The sequence below is a fragment of the Phyllostomus discolor genome, chromosome 1 (genome assembly GCF_004126475.2).
Source record: "Phyllostomus discolor isolate MPI-MPIP mPhyDis1 chromosome 1, mPhyDis1.pri.v3, whole genome shotgun sequence".
NCBI lineage: Eukaryota > Metazoa > Chordata > Mammalia > Chiroptera > Phyllostomidae > Phyllostomus > Phyllostomus discolor.
In genome coordinates this window covers 3468630-3492359 of record NC_040903.2, presented here as the reverse complement: position 1 = coordinate 3492359, position 23730 = coordinate 3468630, and the positions used below count along the sequence as shown (strand labels likewise).

Genomic DNA, 23730 nt, shown 5'->3' with positions numbered 1-23730 from the left:
GCCGCGAGGGCAGGGGTCCTCACGGAGGATGCAGGTTCGGGATGGGTTGAAAGTCACAGCCATGTAAAGTGGCATTGTACTATAGGCTGACACCTGCGTCATTTTTCCCAGGCTCGGCCCAAACCCCACAGATTCAAGTTGTAATTGCCAGCCCCAAGTTTTTACGCGGATGTCTGGTAGGGACCTTACTCTCCGTGCCCCTCAGTGGAATGAACCCCTGTTTCTCACTCACCCCCAAACCTGCTCCTTCTCATCTTCCTGCTTCAGCAGAGAAAGACTCCGTTCTTCCAGGAGCTCAGGCCAGAACTTGGGAGTCGCTCTTGACCGATATTTTTCCAGTTTCTCTCTCTTTCCCTCTCCCACTCTTCCGGCGCTCCGGAAACCCGCCTGGCAGGCCGCTGGGGAACGTGCTACGGATTACGAGGGACTCTGCTCATTCTTTCCCCTGTGTGTGTGTTAAATGTATTTTCTCACGTTGTTTCAGTTTGGGTATTTTTCTGTTGCTCTGTCTGCAAGTTCCCAGACTCTTCCCTCTGTGCCGTCCCGTCTACGCTTCCAAATAAATGAACCCTACAGTTTAAGATACTAGATTTTTCAGTTCTAAGATCATTTGTTATTTTCAGATTTCCTATACCTCTCCTGAAATGCTTCATGCTTTTCCACCAAGTTTGTATTTTTTTAAAGACTTTATTTATTTATTTTTAGAGAGGGAAGGGAGGGAGATAGAGATAGAGAGAGAGAGAGAGAAACATCAATGTGCGGTTGCTGGGGGTTCTAGCCTGCAACCCAGGAATGTACCGTGGCTGGGAATCGAACCTGGGACACTTTGGTTCGCAGCCTGCACTCAATCCACTGAGCTATGCCAGCCAGGGCCAAGTTTGTATTTTTCTATACATTCTTCAACATTTCTGCCATTTCAGCATCTTAGTCATGTGTGTGTTTCTGTGGGTATTGTTTCTGGGCCACAGGGTATGTTCTGTGTGTCTTCACATGTCTAGTAATTTTTTTTGCAAGTGAGACGTTGTAGATAGTCCATTATACAAGGTGGTCCATGCAAAGCGCTAACTCATCCCCGGCACATGACGATTTTAGAATTCTTTAATGAAGACAACATCATTTTATCCAATTAACTCTTCTCAGTTAATTTTTAGTTCTCGGATTTCTCCCTTGGTTGCTCAAGAGTATGAGCTTTGTTCCACTAGGAAAATAAATTAACTGCAAGCTCATTTTGATATTCAGAGTCTTGGCTTTAGGTTTATGATAGATATCTTTTGGTTTTACTTTTTTTTTTTAAAGAGCTATTTTTCTTAAGGATTTTACTTATTTATTTTTAGAGAGAGGGGAAGGAGGGAGAAAGAGAAGGAGAGAAACATCATTGTGTGGTTGCCTCTCATGCGCCCCCTACTGGGAACTGAGCCCACAACCCAGGCATGTGCCCTGACTGGGAATCAAACTGGCAACCTTTTGGTTCACAGACCAGCACTCAGTCCACTGAGCCACACCAGCCAAGGTGGTTTTAGTTTATATTCTCGACTGTAGCCTTTGATCCTAGGACTTTATATGCACTCTCCCTGGCCCTAACTTGAACTTCAAACTCTGTGTCCCCAGCACTGGGAAGCTGCTGAACTCTCTGCCCACCTCTCCCAGCTTTTCACCTTTTGTTTCACTGGGCTCCTGGGAACTCACCCCACTCGGGCCCCTGTCAGGGCCCCGCCATGGACCCCAGGGGGAATTTGCCCTTTGGGGCATTAACATTGACTGGGTCATATTGAGTTATTCCTATAGTACAAATCCTAAAAAAGTATGATTATTGAAAAGAAGAGTGTGAATGTCTTTATAACCTTATAATTCATAAGACATCAGCACCCTAAACATCTAAGGTTTGTTGCTACCAGTGCAGCATAAATGTAACAATTCTCCCAAACCTTGTCTCCAAGAGTGTTAGGTCGCCACACTCGTTTTCCTCACTTAACAGGTTTGCTGTGCTGGTGGGTTGAGGGTGTCACTGATGCTCATGGCGTCGACTCCTGAGGAGGATAACCCCCCCCCCCCCCGTCTTTATGCATGATTTATATGTCCTCGTGAAAATTGCCTTTTTAGGTGTTTGTCCACCCTTTTCCTGTTGTGTTTTTCACTAAAAATATGTCTACACGGGCTCTTCATTCTCTCCAGCAATCAATCCTCGTGTCCAATTTATTTTCTCCTCCTTTAGATACTTGTTTATCGTTGGATGAATCCAATGCTGACCGAATTCAGTTCCGGCACATTATTTTAATTTTTTTACAGTTCATATAGACTTACTATAGAAAAATGTAGACATTTAGAAAGCTGTAGACGATTGTCAATAATGTTAATTTTGATGCCTTTTCTCGTATCCCCTTTCCAAGCACGGGCGCCCCCTCTTTAGACTGCCGAGGCCGTTTTCATCCCTCTTTGCACTTCATGACGGCGCACGACCGGCTCCCCGTTCGTTCTTTCTTTCTTTCTTTCTTTCTAAGATTCTATTTATTTATTTTTAGAGAGGGAAGGGAGGGAGAAAGAGAGAGAGAGAAACATGAATGTGCGGTTGCTGGGGGCCATGGCCTGCAACCCAGGCATGTGCCCTAACTGGGAATGGAACCTGCGACACTTTGGTTCGCAGCCCGCGCTCGACCCACTGAACTACGCCAGCCGGGGCTAGCTCCCTGTTCTTTCAATAGATATTTGTGGCCGTGTATCTGCCCGGCACAGTGTGAGGCTCCGCGCAGCTACGACTTTGCCCGGTTTGTCCGCTGGGTTTTGCTGTGCGACGTTTGGACTCCGCACTCAATGACACGCAACAAGAAGCATTTACTTCCCGCCCCTGCGGCCCCGGAGCCCAGGCGGGAGGGAGATGCAGAAGCAGGCGGAGGAGGGCCTCGCAGCGACGGGGGCGTGCGCGGGGACCAGCCAGGCCCACCAGCGCGTCTCACAGCCTGCCCGTGTCACGCCTGTGACCGCCGTTGGCTGAAGGGGCCACACACCCAGGCGAACCCACAGTTCAGGGGCGGGCGGAGCGCCCCCTACTGTGCAGCCGCGGCATTCGTGCGGGTGTTTCGTAGGGCTCTGCGGGCGTGAGGAGCGGGGACCCGTGATCCCATCCACGGCGACAGTGGGTGCACGGCACATTTTAACTATTTCCTGTTGTGCCCGCTAACGGATGGATGTCCTGTCGTTTCTGAGCTTGTTTCTCGTTGTGGGGCATTCGGCTCGTTCCTACTTTTGCATTTATACGTGATGCCAGGTCGGCCACCGTGGCTCAGGGTTTTCCCTCCTGCGGGTAGGGCCGCCTCCCTGGAGCTGTGGCTCGGACGGCGGGGCTGCCGGGCTGGGGCGCCCAGGCGTTTCTCACGCCCTCCGAGGCACGACTTCTCACTCCGTGCTGCTGACGAGCGTTTTCCTCTACATCGGCTCTTCACTGACTAGTCAACACGGCGTGCTCGCAAGGCTGGTCTGTGCCGACGGGATCTGCGTCTCACATCTCATCAGCCAATGCGTGGGAGACTGTGCCCGGAGGGTGGGGCTTGGAGCCGCTGAACCGCGTGCTGGGCGGTGACAGGTTGCAGAGAGGGGTGGGGGGTGGTAGGGGGGGTGGGGGGGCGTGGTGAACTCTGCAGGTGTGAGCGTCTGTCCTGCGGACAGTGGCCAGCACTGCGGGGGCAGATGCCGGTATCGCAGGGCACCCGGGCCTTTCGGGTAACCCGGCCTGGGTCAAGGGGAGATCTGTATGCCTTCCTTGTAAAATTCTCCAGGACGGTGATTTTTCTCCGAATTGTTTTGGGAGGGCCGGGTCGCGAGGCCACAGGGGGAGGGAGGGAAAGGAGCAGAGAGAAAGGCGGGCTCCCTGCTCAGGCCTCACTCGGCATCTGCAGTGACACCCTCGGGCGGGAGGACGCTCACGACTGGGGGCTGCCTCCCTGGTCTGTCACCTCCGCCGAGTGGGGACCTTGTCCCCAAGCTTCTCTCTGTGCACTACTGGGCTGCTGGAGTGCTACACGCTCCCCGCCCCCACACACACACTCTGCCCGGCAGTGCACACAGTGACACTGGTTGTAAGAATAAAGGAGGGTTTGCAGCCTTTGGGGAGGGCGGCCCCCTGCCAGTTTACAGATGACGTGAGAGTGTCCTGACAATGAGAACAAGAAGAAGCCCCCTTTAAAAAAAAAAGAAACCTGCCATGATTTGAAACGTGGAGGGTAAAAATCCCACAAGGAGAGTGTGAGCGGACGCCCCATGCAGGGGAGCCCGGTAGACGGCTAGTGGGAAAGGCTGGGGGTCCGAGGTTCTGGGGTTCGGCCCCTGGGTCTGAGTCTGTCTCAGCTCCGGATTCCACCCAGCAGCTCCTGTGGCTTCTGTTCCCTAAGGCGTAGATGTCACCTGGGGCACCTCCATGGTCTCAGATTCTGGGGGAATTCGGGGGACTTGGAGAGCCACCCTCCCCTTGTCGGCTTCCTAACACCAGGTGCCGGCGTTTCAGCGTCCTCGGTCTCCCCTCCAACAAAACTGTTTTCTTGGGGAGCCTTCCCCTGTAAAACTTCTGCCCCTCCCGGCGTGCGTGGCACCCTCGTCACTGTGTAGCTACTGTACGGTTTACTTACTTGTCTTCACTGCTGTCTGCACCCCCGCTGACGTTATGCTACAGCGAGGCAAGGATTCCTGCCTGTTGCTCCACCCATGTCCCCAGGATTCGGTGCCTGCTGGGAACGCGGCGGCAGCCCCCAGTGTTTGAGTGAATGGGTGCGTATGCCTTCCCTTCCAGTGCATTTCCTTCCCTGTGCCTTTCCATCCCAGTGCATTTCCTTCCCGGCACCCTCCCTTCCAGGTGCCTTTCCTTCCCAGTGCAGCGTCTGCCCAGATCCTAGGCATGTGGTTAGTTGAGATCTCCATTAAAACTTTTTTCTATCATAAAAATAATACATTTTATGATTTTTTTAAAATGGGAAAAGTCCAAAACCCCACAAGGAAAGAAAATCACTGCAGTGGTTCTAACTTCGAAAGGAAACCTACGTTAAATTTTACTTCCTTTCCCAGGAGGACTTTTTTCTCTGCAAAAGTTTTTTTTTTTAATTTTAATTTATTGATGAGCGAGAGAGAGAGAGAGAGAGAGATCGGTTTGTTGTCCCACCCACCCAGGCATTCATTGGTTGCCTCATGTATGTGCCCGGACTGGGGATTGAACCTGCAACCCTGGTATACCAGGACGACGCTCCAACCCACTGAGCTACCTGGCCAGGGCTGCAGAAGTAATTTTTAAATGTATTTATTGTACAGTGCAGTTTGACATTCAGCTTTTCCACTTTCTATGTAATGATAACCATGCTACCATAACATTTTTAGTGATTTCAGAATTACATTAAACGAACTTATTCTATTTTCCTTGGATTCTGTTGTTGGCTCTTGGTAGTATTTCCATTTTAGTCGCTACTCTCAAAGCTGAGCTGAACATCCTGGTACATGTCACCCTCCCCTGCCTTTCAAATCGTTTTCTTGGGCTGGGTTTTTCCAAAGTAGAAGCAGTTTATGAACAGACTTGAGGCTCTGACCTTTTGTCAACTTTGAGACCTCGCCCGGGGCGTCCTGCGGATGGCTGACGTCCAGCTGCCTGGAGTCGTTCCCTTTGAGGGTAGGTTCAGAGACGTACATTCCGTTTGCCTCCAATGCTCCTGGAGACGTTTTCCTTCCGGGCTGCGGAGCTGGTCACAGAGGCCAGCTGGCGCCGTGGACGGAACCAGGGTCCGAACCGAGTTGCGTTTTCAGCTCTGGCTCAGCCTCTTATTGCTGAGAAACCTCGGGGCTGGTCGACCTGCTTCTGAGCCTCCTGTCCGGCGTCAGCCAGCTGCACGTGGTCACCCCTGCTTTGTGGGGAGGGGTAGCGAGACGGGGCGCACGCAGCCTGTCGCCCAGGGCCCTGCGCACAGCAGGTGCTCGGTAAGCAGAAGCCGCGCCCCTGCTGGCCAGAACACTCACACGATGACGGGAACCACCCCCACTGCTCCCGATGCACAACAGTAACAGACGGACAGAACAGCGCTTCCCTGCCCGTATTTGCAGGGTGGCCGGAGGGGCCAGCGTCTGGTTCACTTCCTGGGGCACGGACCGCCCCTCTGCTCTCCCTGAGCTGTTGTCCTGTGTCTTTCCCTCTGCCAGGAGCTGCCTCTTGGTCACAGCGGCCCCGCTGTCCTTAAACCCTTGTGGTTTCATTGGATGTGTCCTGTTTCAGATACAATATTCTTTGGCGAGTTTGTGGATCCTTTAAATATTTCCTCAACTGTCTCACACTGTCACATTGGTCCTTTCTCACTTCCCTGGGGCAGGGGAGGCGGCTGCTGCCCTTGGCCTGGTCAGTGGGCGTGTCTGTGGACTTGCCACTGTTCGCTGTGGCCTGGACCCTCCTCCATGGGCACGGTGGGCACCAGCATTCAGTGCATTGTGCCGAGGAGCTCAGCGCAGTGTTACTGAAAACGGCAAAAGACAGGTGGGTAACAACCTAAATAGTCAACACGAGTGGAAGGATTCAGCAAATTATGATACTTCCAGGAATGAAGTATTTCAAAGGCAGGCAAAAAAAAAAAAACCCAACTGTTTATGAAGAGGTTTCATGGTATGAAAATAATTATAATTAAAAAGTGTATTTACGGCCAGGGTCTGTATAAGGATGAAAAGCCAGTCGGATGCGGAACATGCTGGAAAGAGTTCTGCCGGCAGGAACTGCTTCTGAGCGGGAGGAACCGAGGGGTTCATGGCCCACCCCTTTCATGTTGTCCTTTTCCTTTTTTTTTTAACGTTGAGAACAAATTGCTTTCTCTGTTGGAAAAAATAACTGCAAAAGATCGAAGAACACAGATCTTGAAGGTGGAATCAATTCGCTTCGTCCTTCTATGACTTCATAAATTAAAATTATACTGTCAAACCCTACCTCAGGGTGGAACCTTCTGGGGTTTTCATTGTTGCTGTTGTTGTTTTGAGGTTGCCTGTAAAGCCTGCCTTGGAGGAGACCCCGAAGCTCGGAAGCTTTCGTGTATTGATCATCGATAGGCTGAAGAACTCCCTGTTCCCGTCTCCGATCGATACGAGGTGCGGCCAGCGTCTCTGGCACGATCTACGGCCGCGAACGTGCGGAGAGAAGCTCGGATCAGTGTCTCCGGTGTTCGCGCGTGTCAGCTGAGCACTGTCCAGGATGTGTTCCGGGACACCTGAGTTTTCCGGAGTTCCCTGCGAGCACGTGCGCCTGTGGCCAGGTGAAGCATCGCGTCAGGGACATTCTGCCACATGGGGCAGCGGCCCGGGCACAGGCGGGTCACTGCGCTGACCGAATGCCCTACCCTGGCACTACTAGTCCGGGTAGTTTTGTTCAACTTCCTGTGCCGCCGTGTGCCAGCCTGCAGAGCGGGAACGTTGTTACATGACGGTGGGACTCGAAGGAGGCAAGCCGAAGCGTCTCGCACTGTCCCCGGCCCGCAGACTACCTGCTCCTCTCGTCTTTGTCCCGCGTCCTTCCCTGGAAGACGTGCCGCGTCTCGGGGTAGCCCACGACGGACCCCGAGAAAGCCCACAGGAAGGAAACCCGTGTGACGTCACGTCAGCAGCATGTCCCGAAGCCGCTGCACACGGAGCAGAGAGCTAGCCTCCCTCCCCCGGCACCGGAGTCCTGGGGGCACATCGGGACCGTAGCTCTGGGTCACGCCAAGGACACACACCGTGTAGTTCAAGTGCGGCCTCGGCCACATGCAGGGCAGACGTCCACGGAGCAGGGGTGGAAGGGGCAGAGCCGGAAACTCTGAAGTTCCGAGAAATGGGCCGAAAACGTCAGTCAGCTTCTTGGAGCTCCGGAAGTTAACCCAAGTTCTGTAGAAACGCAGGGAGCCCTTACTCCAGAGAAACAGCGGAGTCTGGGTAATAAGCACAGCAATGTTGGGGCGCTCTCACTCACCCTGGTCCCACGGCCCACGTCCTCCCTCGGCCGTGGCCTGGGGAAGAAGGGTCCCCGTTCCTCGGACCAGAGGGGGCGTCCGGACCGCAGTCCCAAAGAGCCGCACCTGATGACCCGTCTGCTGGCTGACCTTTGTTTCCCCACCCGCTCTGGGACCTGCTCGCTGAGGCTGCGGCCGGGCGCGGGCAGAATGGTTCCCAGGCACCTGTCGGTCATCGCAGCCCCAGGCGCGCAGGTAAGGAGCCGCGGCGCTGGGTTTCGGTCGGCGTTGGACAGCGGAGGAGACGCCTCACGCTCACGTGGCCCTTCAGCTGCGGGACTGGACGTGCTCAGGCTGCACGCTTTCCAGTGGGGATCGTGTATGTAACTCAGCTCAGGGTCCGATCCCAACGGAACTGCTGGCTACGCGGTCTAGGCGGGCGCAATGAGATACTGTCAGTTGTTCCGATGACGTTCGCTGGCGTTAGGAGGGGCGTGTGCAGGGAAGCTGCTGCGGTGGGGGTCGCAGCGGCTCCTCCGCGGATGGCGGCGGGTTTGGGACCCGTGCGCACCGCCTCCTCCGGGCTTCCCCGCACTCCCCACGCAGGGACGAACTTTCTGTCCGGCCGTACCAGTGACAAAACGCTGCACACGCCGTCTGAATGCCCCCGAGAGAGCTAAGGTTTTGGCTCCACGCTGAAATATTTTGGGGAATTCTCAGACAGCTGATACAAGGGGTGGAGGGGTACGACCTTCGCAGTTCAGGACGTTTGTACCTTCCGGTGCGAATAATAACCGAACGTCCTCTCTGTGCGAGGCCGAGGGGCCAGCCGGCGGGCGGCACCCGCACAGCCCACCGTGGGCAGTGACCGCGCAGCCAGGACAGCGGGTCGCCAGGTTTGCTTCGCGCCAGACGGCATTGTGACTCAAAGACGAGCATCCACACGGCCAGGGCGCACGTTCCGCGCGGTCAGACGCCCCCGCCCGGCGCGCCCTGGAGCTGTCTGATTGACAGGCTGCTTTGCTTTCAGGCCTTCGCTGTGACTCTGAGGCCTGCCTTGTATCAGCCTCTGAGCCCTGGCGGGGTTTCTCGTGCGGTGGCTCCGAGAAACGTGGCATCTGCGGCACCTGCGGGGGCTGGCTGGGGACAGCGCGAGGTCTTCCTGAGGTGACGGGAAGGGGTGTGTTCGCCGCCCCTCCCCCCTGCAGTCGGGCACCTTCTGCGGTGCTGCGAGAGGGGCCTGGGGGGCTTGACGGCCAGGAGCAGGAGTGAGTGTCAGTTCTGGGATTTTTAACACGTGCTTCCTGATGACGTCAGGGAGGTTACTCCCCTGGGGCTGCCGGATCGCAGAGGGCGAACGGACTGGCAGTCACTGAGCCCCGGCTATGTGTCCGGTGCCCGCCTGGTGGAAGCTCACCCAGCCATCTCCGAGACCCCAGAGAGCGCTTTTATTCCCACTCCGGAGAAGGGGAGACTGGAAAAGTAAGGGAACGTGCCCAGCTCACAAGTGCCGGAGCCGCGCCCTGACTGGTGTGGCTCAGTGGGTTGGGCATCACCCTGCAAACTGAAAGGTCGCTGGTTCAATTCCCAGCCAGGGCACGGGCCTGGGTTGTGGGCCAGGTTCCCGGTCGGGGGCATGTGAGGGGCAATGGATCGATGTTTCTCTCACATATTGATGGTTCTTGACTTATCTCCCTCCCTCCCTCCCCCTCTCTAGAAATAAATACGATTTTTAAAAAAATTGGCAGTGCTGAGAGTTGAACCTCAGTCATTCTGAAGACCCTGTTTCTTGTCCGACTGTGGCTCCGTCTGTATGAAGTCCCGTTTAATGGGATCGGCTGTCTTGCTCACAGCACTTGCACGGTGGTTTGGCTTTTTTGTGGCAGAAGCTGTGTGGAGAGGGTGGTCTGTGCACTTGGCCTTGAAGGCTGGCTGCAGTTTCTAAAGGTGGAGTTGGCTGGGAGAACACTGAGGGTGAAGGGAAAGGCCCGGGAAGACAGTTCCTGTCAACAGGGTGGGCACTGTGCTGCATGTGTGCGAGTCACAGTCCCCAACCCAGCTGCCTTCGGGGGACAGAAGTCGCAGGAATGGCCGGATGGCTCCCGGGTTCTCAGGAGGGCCTGTCCCGGCCAGCGTGGGCCGCCACCACCGAGCTCCAGCCCATGCTTGCCCTTCTGGAACCTGGGCAGGGTGGGTTGATGATTGCTTTTCCGAAGCAGCCAGATCTCTGAATTTTTATGGGAAATGTTCCGATTTTAAAAGTTAGTGTCTCACTCAATTCTTTAAAAAAAATACAGCCCTGGCTGGCATAGCTCAGTGGATTGAGCACGGGCTGCGAACCAAAGTATCACAGGTTCGATTCCCAGTCAGGGTACATGCCTGGGTTGCAGGCCATGACCCCCAGCAACCACACATTGATGTTACTCTCTCTCTCTCTTTCTTCCTCCCTTCCCTCTCTAAAAATAAATAAATAGAATCTTTAAAAAAGTACTCATAAAAAATACGGAATAGGCCAAATAGAAATCACAGCATTTCTGACTATAACCTCTGGTGCAAGGCCCAGAGAGGGTGAGCTACTTGCGGAAGGTCACACAGCAGTGAAGCAAAGCCAGCGTGCTCAGCGACCCCTGGGCTCTTGGTTACCGTGCTCTGAAGTACACGGCCAAAATGAACATCCTCTAGACAGGCGGATGGGCCACTGTCACGGGCCACAGGAGGTGTTCAAGCCGGGAAAAGACGGCCACCGATCACAGAGGTGGCCCCGTAAGAGCGTAGGCGCAAGAAGACAAGCTTGCTGTCAGCCCGGAGCTGCTCTCCTTGTGGGAAGACGTGGGGCACGCCGTGTGGCCTCCCGGGAGGGGCTGCTCCGTGCAGTGTGAGTCCAGTGCTCCGAATCCCAAGTCTGTGTCTTCCCGGAGGAGAGAGGATGGGGGTGGGGAAGGAGGGAGGAGAGGCGGCGAAGGAGGAGGAAGAAAAGAAAGTAGAAATAAAAACTAAAATTACCTCTTTTGTTGACGCCAGTAGAAAAGACATTTGGCTCACAAAAGGGGATAGATAATTAAGACCATTATTGATAGGAAAGTTCGTTGGAACCTGTTATTTTCTTCGGGAGTGGAACGATAGAAATGATCCCTTTATCATCATCTCCAGTAGAATAGAAGCTTAATCCCATCTGTTCCCCAATTACAGACTATAAAGACTTCGTCTTCTGAAGGACTTTTTTAATAGAAGCACTTCTTTAATTTGCATTGCTACTGCCCAGCGCTGAGTCACAGGCTGCGTGATGATGGCGTCTCAGCTGGAACCCCTGTCTGGTGCGGACGGCTGTGGGTTCACGTCGGGGAGCGTGCTTTTCAGCTCACGCCCGGGCCGGTGCAGTTCAGTCTCACGCGTGCATCCTCCCACGTGTTGGGTGGTGGTTAAAACCCGGGCCCTTGGGTTGAACAGGCCTTAGTTAATTCCTTCGACGTTTATCGCTATAGTAACCTCGAGTCCCGTTGGCTGGGGACTGTCCATTTTTTTTTCCAGTGCTGCCTCGGTTTCCTGTCCCGGTGGTTCTCACGAATGTCCTGGTTCTCGCACACCAGGACGTGGTTGTGCTGACCGTGGTGGGCTCAGTCTGCACCAGGCATCTTCCCTGCTGGGGGGAGTGGGTGGGGGGCAGACACCGCCCCTGCCCTGTCCTGATACAACCACCTCTTAGCTCAGCCACCCCAGACAGGTCCCTGCACGCCATCGGGCCTCAGCGTCCTCATCTGCAGGGCGCGGCAGGCTGGATCCACCTGGTGTGGTGGCCGTGGGACTCACATGGTCCACGGCACTCGGGGGGCCCAGCAGAGTGCCGGGCACAGAGAGTGAGCGGGACACACGTTCATTATCAGCGTCACTGGTGTGTCTCCTGACTGGCCCCGCGAGCACGCAGGAGGAGAGGGCTCACCGTGATACGCCGTTGGCCAGCAGGCATCCAACATGCCAGAGTCCGCAGGCATTTTTATTTGCTGATTGGTTTAGCAGATACTTCACGTGTTTTCTACTGAACGCTCCGGCTCTGAGCTGGGTTCTGGGGATTCACCGGTGCACGGGAGGTGGCCCCCGGTGAGCAGGGCCCGACAGCGCCGTGAGCTGCTGAGGCGCACGTGCTGTGCGCGAGCGAAGGCGGGTCTCTGGTGCGGTCGGAGGTCGGAGGTCGGAGGGTGAGGAGGCTCTGCCGTGGGCGAGTTGTCCCGGGATTCGCGTATTGAAGCCCCAGCCTCCAGGATCTCAGAAGGGGACCTTGTTTGGAGATAGAATCTTTACAGAGATGATCTGGACAACACGAGGTCACCGGGGTGAGCGCCATTCCAGTGTGACGGGTGTCTTTGTAAGAAGGGAACAGATGAGGGCGGAGCCTGGGGTCGTGCGCCTACAAGGCAAGAACAGCAACCACACCAGCAACGCCCCGGAAGGCAGGGCCGAGCCCAGGTTGGACCCACCTCCCAGCCTCCTGTTCCACCAACACCCTGAGGTCAGGCCTGTGAGAGTATGCACTCCTGCCCTCCAGGGCACGTGGTCACAGCAGCCCCAGGACCCTGACGCACCTTCCCAGGGCAGTGGGCACCCAGGCAGGTGTTGCCAACGGGCCAGGTGTGCTTACAGTGGCGGGTGCACCCGGCCACCCGGTGAGTGCTGCTGGGGCAGGCCCCTCCCCCCCTTCCCTCACTGTGGATGCTCTGAGCCCCATCCCAGCCCCGTCGTGTCACAGGACGCCAAATCCCAGGCGACAACGAAGAGATGAGGCTGGCAAGTGTGTTCGGGGGACAAAGACACAGACGGTTGTTTTCCAGAAGCGAGGGCCGCCGGGCAGCTGCGGGAGGAAGGAGCAGGGCTCCAGGGAAGCAGGGATCGGGGGTTCTCGGGGACCGCATCCACTCGGGGTTCCGTTTCCTGCCAGGGTCCACGGCTGGCCCCGGTCCCTCTGACCGACCCACAGAGGGAGAGATGCGCCCACATGCACGCACCGGCTCTCTCCAATCGTGGGGAAATCGGGGTGCCTCGGGTACCCAGACACAGCCCACCCTGGCCATGGGAAGGGGCAGGCCTGGAGTCCCTCATGAATTCGAGCATTCGAGAACCAGATCTCTCTCCAGGTCTGAATGATTTTTTGCAGTGAGATGTGTCAATCACGGGCAAGTGTGGGAATACTACGATGCCTACAGGCGCCTCCTCCCCTCGAGGAAGACAAGAAACGTCACAGACCGGGGGAGCCCTTGTCTGTTGCACCGGAATCCAGAGATCCCCCCAAATGTCTCCACGGGGCCTTTTATTCTCCGGCCTCACGCCATGTAACCCACAGCAGTGGATCCCGTTTCCAGAGTCTGCCCGGATGAAGTGAGACCGCTCAGCCGCTGCGTGTTGGCTCCCCGGGATGCTTTGCGCTGATCCAGCTGTGTCCCCAGCTCTGCTTGCGTCCTGCGGTCACCCCCAGTTCACCGACGCATCCACGTGGGTTCTCTTGCGCACGTGCCCGGGGGTTTCTGGCTGACGCTTGCCGTAGAGTAAATGCACACCAAGAAACAGTGGAATCGCCGGGTCATAGGGTGCGCCCCCTCGGAGTCGCTAAGGTATCGATTGATTGACAGATTACTTCCCCGAGGGGTCACGTGCACACGCACACCTGCCAATTTTGGTAGTTCCTTCCTTCCCACGCACCGTCAGCGCCTGGTTGACTTTACATTTTTGTCAATGTGATGAGTTTCTCAAATTGCTTTTCCTGACACTCATGCGTTTGAACCTCTTTTGAAGCATTTATTGTTCTTTGCTGGTTCTGGTCTTCAATGAAAAGGTGTGTAAAGTTTTAACATTAAGAGTGATGTGAGGTTGCCCTGGCTGGCGTAGCTCAGTCGGGCGTCGTCCTGCAGAGTGAAAGGTCGCCGGTTCAATTCCCGGTCAGGGCACATGCCTGGGATTTGGGTTGGGTCCCTCGTTGGGGCGTCTACAAGAGGCAGCTGATCCGTGTTTCTCTCCCACATTGGGGATCCTCTCCTTCTCTTTCTCCCTCCCTTCCCCTCTGAAAATATATACGTAAAATCTTTCTTCAAAAAGAATGATGTGAACTCATCCTAGGTTAGGGAAGTTTTCTGTACTCCCCATTTGCTAGGAGTTTCATAAAGTGTTGTAAATGGGTGCTGATTTTGACTTTTTGATTGAAACGTTGCGTATGTGCCGGTGCACGGGAACTTAGCGCAAAGGCCGGCACGTTTTCCGAAAGGGGGCGCACCCCCATGATCAATGTTGATCGAACATGAGACCATCAACAGGAGCCCACATACCCTCCCACCACCCCTGGCCCCCACCCCCCTAGAGGGAGCCGGTCGTGAACTCTGACACCATGGATTAGTGTCGCCTGTCTGCACACCCTGTGCGAAACAGAGTCAAGGAATATACATTTGTTTGCTTCTGGCTTCTCGACACTGTTGTTTTCTGTAGCTTTAGTTCACCTTTCCTCTCGCTGTGGTCCCTCGAGTGTGTATAGTACGCTGTGCTTCTCTGTTCGGCCTGGATACCTATCGTTAGCACAACAGCCAGGCGACACCCGCCCCTGGGTAAGGAGGGTCCCCTTGCTCCTCCCCCTCCTCTCTGACTGTTGCCATTGTCATTCTTATCTCAGCTGTTCCCGGAGGTGTGCAATGACAATTTACGGCAGTTGCATTTCCATTTTCCTTTGTCTGTGCTGTTGAATGTCTTTTTACGGGCATATTTCCATTGAGATGTCCTTCTACGACGTGCGTCTCAATTCTGTGCCAGCTTTTCTACGCGTGTCTCTCTTTCTCGTGTTCTCTGCCTACTCTGGGTGTGCGCCCTGCCTGGAGGTCTCAGCGGCGTGATAGGGGCATCTCCTCCTGCCCTGTGTCGTGCGTTTTGCTCTCTGAACGGTGCCTTTCGATGAACAGATACTCTTGGACTCCGTTTGTCAGCCTGCCCTTTAAGGGGGGCGCTGCAGAGTCCTGGCCCGCTCTGGGTGGTGGAGGCGCCCCCCAGTGGCCACGGATACTGCCCTCCCCTCCCCCCCGCAGACTGCACTGTCGGACAGCGCCAGTCACAGAGGGCAGCCGTCTCTGATTCCCGGCTTCAGTGGGGACGTTTCCGAAGCTTGAACATTAAACGCGATGTGCGTTTCAAGTTTTCGGTGGTTAACCATTACCATGTTAAGGACGTTCACTGTGTTCCCGGTTTTCTCCGGGACATTGAGGGTTTAACCGCGCATGCCCAGATCTGCCACCCGCCTGGGACGGATTTTCGACGCGAGCGTAAGATCAAAGTCTGCGTTACACTCAGTGCAGTGAACAGCGGTCCACGTCATCCCGTGCGTATTCAAATCTTCTCCGTCGCCCAGCACGACGTGCCTTCTGCTGGTGGCTGGCGTCGGGATTCAAACACAGCTCCCTCCCGTCTGCTTCTTATCGCTGTGTCTCTGCGTTTTCTTTGTCTCTTTGAACCTGCCAGAGGCCTTTCTCGTCACGTAACTTTTCCACGCTATTTACTTGAGAAGGAGGTAGGTTTTTCTGAAAAAGGTTCCATGTACTGGATTTTGTCCCTGCTTCCTTGTGGTGTCATTTAATGCATTCCTCTGGGCCTTAGGTGTGCTGTCAGCTCTAAAATACAAAGCCCAGGTTGGATGTAGGTTTACTATTTGGGGGTGCACACTCCTTGCCGGTGGAGCTGTGCCTCACTGCTGGGTGTGGGCGTGTCACTGTGAGAGACGCCAGGGCGGGTCAGTGGGTCGGGTCGTGACGACCTGGTCCCTTTCCTGCAAAATCCCTCGTCAGCCTCCCGCCCAGTGAGCCACCACCCATTGACCACCATGGCCAGAACTGGGTGTCCGCTGAGGAATTTGTCAATGGCAAATTGTAACCCTACCACTTCCCGGGTGTTTAAGAAGCAGAAGAACGCTACCTCATCCTCTTCACTCTGTGGTTCCCCGGAGCACAGTTCACTGGAGAACGGCACAATAAACACCCAGTTCTTTCCCTTTCTTCACTGCATTTCGGGAGAGTTGGTGTCTTTGCATATTCCAGTGTAATATCTTGGGTTTTGTTCCTTTTTTGAGGCCCATTATGAGTTTTGTTTTCATAAAGTACATGCATTTTTATAAATGGCGGTCTCATTTTTTTTAGATTTTATTTATTTGTTTTTAGAGAGGGAAGGGAGGGAGAGAGAGAGAGAAACATCAATGTGTGGTTGCTGGAGGCTGTGGCCTGCAACCCAGGCATGTGGTCTGACTGGGAATCGAACCTGCAACACTTTGGTTTGCAGCCCGCACTCAATCCACTGAGCTACGCCAGCCAGGGACATGGTCTCATTTTTTATATACATTTTTACGGAAGCATAACGTGTGCAGATTGTCGTTCCAACAGTATGTGCGGCACGAGGTCGTCGTCACAGGTGAGCATACCTATGTGGTCACAGCACGCATCAGTACATGTGTCACGAGGCCCCAAGAACTCCCCCCCACCCTGTGCTCCCTCTCCCACTCACCAGCTCCCAGAGGTAAGCCCTGCCTTCACCTTCCTTTCCTTTCCTCCTGGCTTGGAGCTTGCAGAAGCAACCCCGTGGGGTGTGTCCACACGTGTGTGACTTTTTCATTCCGTGTCATTTCTGGGGATCACCCGCATTCCGTACCGTGGTTGGCACCGTTGGTGCGTGGTACTTCAGTGTGGGAACAGACCGCAGTCTCCCGGGCGGGCTCTCGGGGGTGCGGTTGTTTTCAGTGTGGGGCTGGCACCGCCCTCTGTGTGTCTCCACGTGGCGCTTGCTGTCCCCGCGGTTTCCGGGGATGTGCCCTTTGGTGTGGAATTGCCAGCTCACGTGTGAGCTCTCGGCTTCGACCGGCACAGTCCAGTGCTTTTGCAAAGTGGATTTTTAATGAACTGAAGCTCCCACTGGCGATATGTGAGAATTCTAGCTGTTCCACATCTTGGCCAGCGTTTAGTATTCTTCGTAGTTCTTTGTAATTTTAGAAATTCTGGTGGGTCGTGTAATGACATTCTGTTGTAATTTCAATTTATAGCTCTGCTACAGGGTGAAATTGAGCACATTTTCATATGTAAATGATCACTTGCTACTCCTTTTATGAAGTGTCTGTTCAAGGTTTTTGCCAATTATCTCTCAGATTGGGTTATCTCCCTTACTGGTTTTTATGTGTTTGATGTGTTTTGAATACGAACCATTTATCAAATGTACATGCAAAAAAAAAAATCATTGATCAGTTCCATACATTGTAAACATTTTCCACACTCTGTTCATTCCTAATGGTATCTTTCAGTGAACAGAAATTGTTACTTTAATCTAGCCCACATGATAAGTTTGTCCTCTTTATTGGCTAGACACATTTTGTGTCTTGTTTTAAAAAACCCTTACTTCTGACAAGACACAAAGACTTTCTCAGATGTAACCTTCCGCAGGGTTACATTTTTACCTTTCAGCGCTGATTCGCCGTCTGTCTGGAGCTGGCTGGATGTCCGGGTGGGGGAAGAGGACAGTGTTTATTCCCGGGGGGCTCATGACCGTTCACTGAAGGCCGTGGTAGCAGCTCTGCCATCGCTGTGTAACGAAAGCCACCTCAGACTCCATCCCTCACAACAGCTGCCGCTGATTTGGGTCACAACGTGGCCCATCAGCCATTTGGGCCAAGGCCCACTCGGGGCAGCCAGCTGCTGGCTGGGCGGGGGCCCCTGTCCCTAGGGTTCGTCGTTTCGTGGCAGGGTCGCTTGGGCCGCTTCACAGAGCGGCAGGGATCCGAGAGATGCCGGGGGCACCAGGGGGCACGTCATCACGCAAAAGCCCTTTTCGGTCTCTGCTTCCGTCTCACTTGCTGTCACCCCTTTGGCCGGAGCAAGGCCGGCGGCCAACCCCAGACTCCTCGTGGGAGGGGACTGCCCTGGCATGGACACCGGAGATGAGGTCAGTATCGGGGTCCGTCCTGCGGCAATCTCCCTTCGCCGACAGCGCCGAGTGCTCGTCCCCTCGCAGAGGCACAGGCTGCGTGCATGTGAGCTGGCTTTGTCTCAGACCCTGTCCCCCCTCTCTCTCTCTCGTTGTCCTCGGGCCCAGGGCGGGTGATCGGCTGCCTTCGCCCGCCTGCCTCTGGCACTTCGGACGTGGCGCCCAGACCCCTCTGACCTTGTTCAGTCTCTTCAGGACTGCCGAGGCTCATCCGCCCTGGGACGCAGGGTCATCTTTCTCTCTCCCGGACTCGCAGGCGGAAAGCCTGAGCCAAGACGGGGGCGGGGTGACTAAAACAGTGATTTGGTTAGCAGGGAACCGTTACGTTCAAGTCTGATACACCCATTAGTCTTGAAGAACGGAACCCTGAAACGGCCGTTTGCATGCAGGCGCTCCCAGAGTTCGGGCTGCACCCCGTCATCAGCCTAGGCCCTGGCCGCAGACTCCTCCCCCGCCGTCTTCCTCCCTAATCGCCACGCCGTCCCGGCCGCCTCGCCGCACGAATGCAGGCTGAAGCCACGCTTCTATCCGGAGCCTTGTCTGGCAGCAGAGCCGCACGCTGCGCTGTCCCTCCGACACCGAGGCGGGCGTCCCTCCTCCTGCCGAGGGGGCCGAGGCCAGGGGAGAAGACGCTTGTCCGGGGCGAGTCCTTCCTTCCCTCATTTCTTGCCAGGTGCCCGTGAAACATTAATGGCACAGCTACTTCCCGCGGGACCCAAAGGACACGCAGATGGACAAGGGCCCTTGTCACAGAGGGGCAGGGAGCTAACAAATGAATTCTTGAGACTGAGAGAACTTGATGACGCTGGGAAGGGAGGGGGCGGGGCCCAGGGCTAGAAAATGACGTGCGTGCGTGGGCCCCCGGGTGGGGTTGGGTCTCCCGAGACGCAGACCCTGACGTGAGGATCCACAGGCCAGTAGTAACAGTCTGTTAGGGGTGCTCCCGGGTTCCCGGGAGGGCGGGGAAGGGAAGGCCGCTAGTAAGGCATGTGTTACCACTAGTTACCTTACCTGCAGTCACCTCACTGCTAGTAAGGCAGCAGGTGCCACCGTGGGTGCCTGCAGGCTGTGGGGCGCCATGCGGAGTGCACCCCGGAGTCCTCGCTCTGTGGTTGAGACGCAGGACAGTGGTCCAGCCGTGCCCGTCAGTCAGGGGGGAGGGCTGCTCCCGGCGTCCCTTCCGTTCGGGCTATTCACCACCCGACGTGCAGGGCAGACCCGAGGCCCGGCGCCAGGGACAGCCCGCCAGGAAGAGGTGCGGAGGCTTGAGCTGTGTGTGGGGGGGGGTGGTAAGGACTGAGGGGTGGTGGGGGGCCCCTGTCAGCTGTGAGTTTTGTTGGTCGGGGAGTACTGAGAAGCGGGACCAGTAGGATGGATGGGTGGGTGGATGGATGGATAGATAGAGATGTATTGTAAGGAACTGGCTCAGAAGGCTAAGTCTCGTGATGTACGATCAGAAAGCTGGAGACCCGGGGCGCCCACGGCGTCCGGTTCGGTGTGAAAGCCAGCAGGCCTGAGACCCAGGAGGAGCTGACGTTTCGTTTTGAGTCGGAGGCAGCTGGTTTCCCAGCTCGAGCAGTTGGCTGGAAGCACTCTCGCTTACTCGGATGAGAGTCAGCCTCCCTGCCCCCACCGCGGGCCTTCCACTGATGGGGTGCGGCCCACCCACCCTGGGGAGGGCCGTCTGCTTCGCCCGGTCTACCGACTCAGACGTTCCCGTCACCCAGAAGCACCCTCCCGGGCACACCCAGAGTGGCATTTCGACAAACACCTGGCAGCTCGTGTCCCAACCAGGTTGGCACGTAGAGCTGACCGTCACAGGGTGGTGCCAGGGAGTCTCTCTGTGTCAGGGAGAGAGCCAGGCTGAGGCTGGAGAAGCGGACCACACGGCTGCGCTTCCCAGAGAGCGGGGGAGCGGGGGGCAGGGTCGGGGGCGAGAGGAGCCCAGCCGCTCCAGGGGCTGACAGGGGGCTGGCCGAAGCGAACAGACAATGTCCACTTGCTCAGCAGGTGTGACCGAGTGCCTGCCACACGCCAGGCACGGGGGAGGGGGGCGAACTAGACTGGGTGAAGCCGTCCCGTGGCTGTAGCGTGTCACCCTTCTTCGGAGAGTCCGTGAGCCCGTAGCTGCCTCCCTCCCTCCCTGCCTTTTTTCTCCCCTCCCCTCCCTCCATCCCTCCTCCTCCCTCTCCCCCTGCATCTCATGGTCAGTGCTGCCACGCAGCCCCCGTGCCTGAGATTGTGGCTCACACCTGCAAGCCTCAGCACCCTCGCTGCTCCGTGGGTTGGCTCCGCTCCCCCTGGCTGGACACTGTCTCATGCCTGGGGACCGGCTGGTGGTCAGTCTGAGCCGGGGACAGGCGGGCTGCAGGGGCTGCCCGTGTCTCCTCGTCCCCAGGGAGCCCGGCCGTGTCCCTGGGCTAGAGGTGGACCAGCAAGACGGGAAGCAGACACACACACAGGCCCTTTCCCCAGCCTGGCGCGGGTCCAGCCTGCCAGCCCCCCCTCGGGGGCTTCCGGTCACTCGGGGTGGGGCCGGACAGAGAGGCAGTAGTGGGGAGATGGCCTTCAGCGCTGGAGCCAGCAGGACACCTCGCAGAGGACGAGGGTCACGGAGTGGGGAAGAAGCGGGGTGATTAGTGCTGTCTGTATGCTGCAGCCCCCGACCCCCCCCTCGGCCCCTCCCTCTGGGCTGTTGGCCGGACTCCGACGCCAGGCCAGCCTCACCGCCGGGGATCTGGTCCCAGGAGTTGAAGCCTACGGTCTCGGGATGGTGAATACCTGACATATACAAGGAGGAATTTTTAAAAAATGATCTAGGTATTTAATGAAAAGCTATTCATTCATTTAATTTAGCATAAGTCGAAGGGGTATTTTTGAACAATGTTATTTATTTATTTTTAGAGGGGAAAGGAGGGAGAAAGAGAGGGAAAGAAACATGGATGTATGAGAGATACGTCGACTGTTTGCCTCTCAAGCGCCCCCCAGTGGGGACCTGGCCCGCAACCCACGCATGTGCCCTGACTGGGAATCGAACCAGCGACCATTCGGTTCACAGGCCGGCATTCAATCCACTGAGCCACACCAGCCAGGACCTCTGTCATCCTGACTTGGCTCTCGGAGGGGTGCCCACGGCCTTCAGTGCGCAGCCACACCTTGCTCTACTTGCAGGGGTGTGGAGAGAGGCCAGACCAGAGTGAGGCGCTGGGAGCAGCAAGAGCTACGGCATGGAGGCGGGGACGAGGCAGGGTGATCGGGAGGAGGGCGTGGCCTCACTGCCCTCGCCTTCCGGGAGCTCAGGATGCCAGGGCGCAGGCTGGCATCCAAGTGGGGAGGGACTGAGAGGTGCTCGCGGGCAGCAGTTGCGGGCTCAGAGTTTCTATAAAGGAGGCGGGATGAGCTTCTCGGACACTCAGGCAGGACAGTTGCTTTCTGCGTGCATGAGCTGAGCGTGCCAGATGGACGAGAGGGGGACCAGGCATCGGGGGAGGTCATCCTGGCGGAGGGGACCGCGGCACGTACCAGGATCCGGCAGTCCAAGTGTGCAAGACGCTCTCTGCCATCCCTCCCGCCCCAGACCCGCTGGGGGAGCCTTTGCTGCCGTGGGGGCGGGGGCGGGGGCGGGAAGTGCCGGGAGCGCCCACCCTGCGGCCACCGCGAATGAACGCGACGGAAACCGGTGGTAGCCGTGTGGAATACACGGGTAGGCACGTAGGTGAGGACTTCTGGGAGCCAGTACGAGCTGTGGCGTGTCTGACTTGTTTCTCCCCTCCCCCCTTTCTCTTTTGCAGTCAACTTTGACCATTTTCAGATTCTGCGGGCCATTGGGAAGGGGAGTTTTGGAAAGGTAAGAATGATGGATCTCACAAAAATTCCATCAGCGAAGGACGCAAGTCCCACCTGCTGGGCGCGGGTCGGTGTGTCTGGTTTCCTGCCGGCCGCTGGGCGCGGCTGGACAGAAAGCTCTGGACCCGCCACGTCTGACGTGTGAGAGGAAGTCTGAATGCTTTCCTTCGGATCGCTGTGCTTTCATTCTGCAAATTAAGTTACCCCGGCAGCCCTGGCTAGGTGAAGCACAGCGGTAATTATTTCAAGAGCTCTAATGCCCTTTCTCCCTCGAGGATCTAAATGAGGAAAGTGGAAAAAACCCACAAACCCACGAGACGGCCAACATCAACTCCTTGCTGGGCCGCAGGCATTTCATTTAAAAATTCTGTTAGGAAAGAGCACTTAACGTGAGAGCCACCCTCCCACCGAAACTTAGTGTGCGGCGCGCCATCCCCCGACTGTGGACGCGGTGTGCTGCAGCGGGTCCCCGGGGCCCGCCGCCTCGCTCCACTGAACTCTGTGCCCGCTAGCTAGTGACTTGCCATGTCCCCTTCCCTGACTCAGCCCCTGGTTCTGTGACCTTGACTGTTTTGGACCCCTCGTGTACGTGGAGTCACACAGTGGGGTCATGTCCTCAGAAGGCACCCACATGTAGCACGCTACAGATTTTCGTTCTTGTGTAAGGCTTTTGTTGTGCCCGTATTCCTCGTTTCCTCATTCCCGTGTCTGTCCCCCGACCCAGATGTGTCCACCTGTGTCACCGCCGGGCTGTGGGTCACAGGGCAGCTCAAGGAGCAGTCTGTGTTGTTGATAAGGGGCATCTCGTCCTTACACAGTGCCCTGGGGCAAACAGGGGTTTCCCTTCGGGTGGTTGCCACCCCCGGAAGCGAGTGCTTATGAGTGTGCAGGGCGTGGACAGTGGACCTGTCCGAGGCGCTCACGTCTGGCTGTTGTGATAAATCGATGAGGTTATACAGCGCCGTTCCTGGCACGAAACCAAACCGGCGCCCGGTCAGCGTTGCTCCCCTCCCTGCACAGGGCCCTTCCCTCCCAGGCCGCAGGGAGCGGGGAAGAGGAGGCTTGAACTGGATGTGCTTTTTGGAAGGAGGCAGTAGCAGTGGGCGTGCCTGGTTCTTGCATGGGGGGGCCTTTGTTCGGACATACGGGTGGCACCGGGACAGGCAGGGCTGTGGTGCGCATTTCGGTTCCCAGAGCATCTCGTCACGTGTGACATGTCACCGTTGATAAGTGGTGGGACGAGCGAGGCCAGGCGAGGCGCATGATCTTTCACGGCACTCGTTTTTCTGGAAAACCACACGGTTCTGTGTAGCAGGAGCCTTGTCGTTGAGTTTTCCCTAACACTGTTGTTGGTAGTTTGTGTACAACTGATATAAAGGTAGCCAGCTCAGGCTGGTTTCTTCATTCTTTTATCCGTTCATCCATTGATTCATTCTTCCATCCAGAGATCTAACTATCCATCCATCCATCTTCTTTCCTTCCATCCATCCACCATCCATCCACCATCCATCCACCATCCATCTATCCACCATCCATCCATCCACCATCCATCCACCATCCATCCATCCACCATCCACCATCCACCATCCATCCATCCAACCATCCACCATCCACCATCCATCCACCATCCATCCACCATCCACCATCCACCATCTATTCACCATCCACCATCCACCATCCACCTACTCACCATCCACCATCCATCCATCCACCATCCACTATCTATCCATCCTTCCATCCTTCTAACCATCCATCTATCCTTCCTTCCTTCCTTCTGCCCACTGTGTGGAGGATCATGTTGTTCGGATCCTGTTCTAGGTTCTGAGGTTACAAAAATGAACCAGGTATGGTGTCTGCTTTGGGGGATCTCTCAGATACATGCAGGAGGCAGAGAAATAAACACAATTAAAGTCCAGTCTGAAAAACACAGATGGAAGAAAGCCCAGGAGGAATGGGTGTATGGGGGTGAGTTTAG

At 56.0% G+C, this 23730-nt stretch overlaps 1 protein-coding gene across 2 annotated transcripts in view; it reads left to right on the top strand.

Annotated features, from left to right (window-relative positions):
- STK32B (serine/threonine kinase 32B) overlaps positions 1-23730 on the top strand; it is a 132706-nt gene that overhangs the window by 10698 nt on the left and 98278 nt on the right. Inside the window, exon 2 of one of the 2 annotated variants that reach the window (XM_028507371.2) lies at positions 21701-21756. The exons of the other annotated variant lie outside the window; for it this stretch is intronic. Coding sequence (XP_028363172.2) covers positions 21701-21756 — 56 coding nt within the window. The remainder of the gene's footprint in view (positions 1-21700; positions 21757-23730) is intronic. 2 annotated transcript variants of the gene reach the window in all.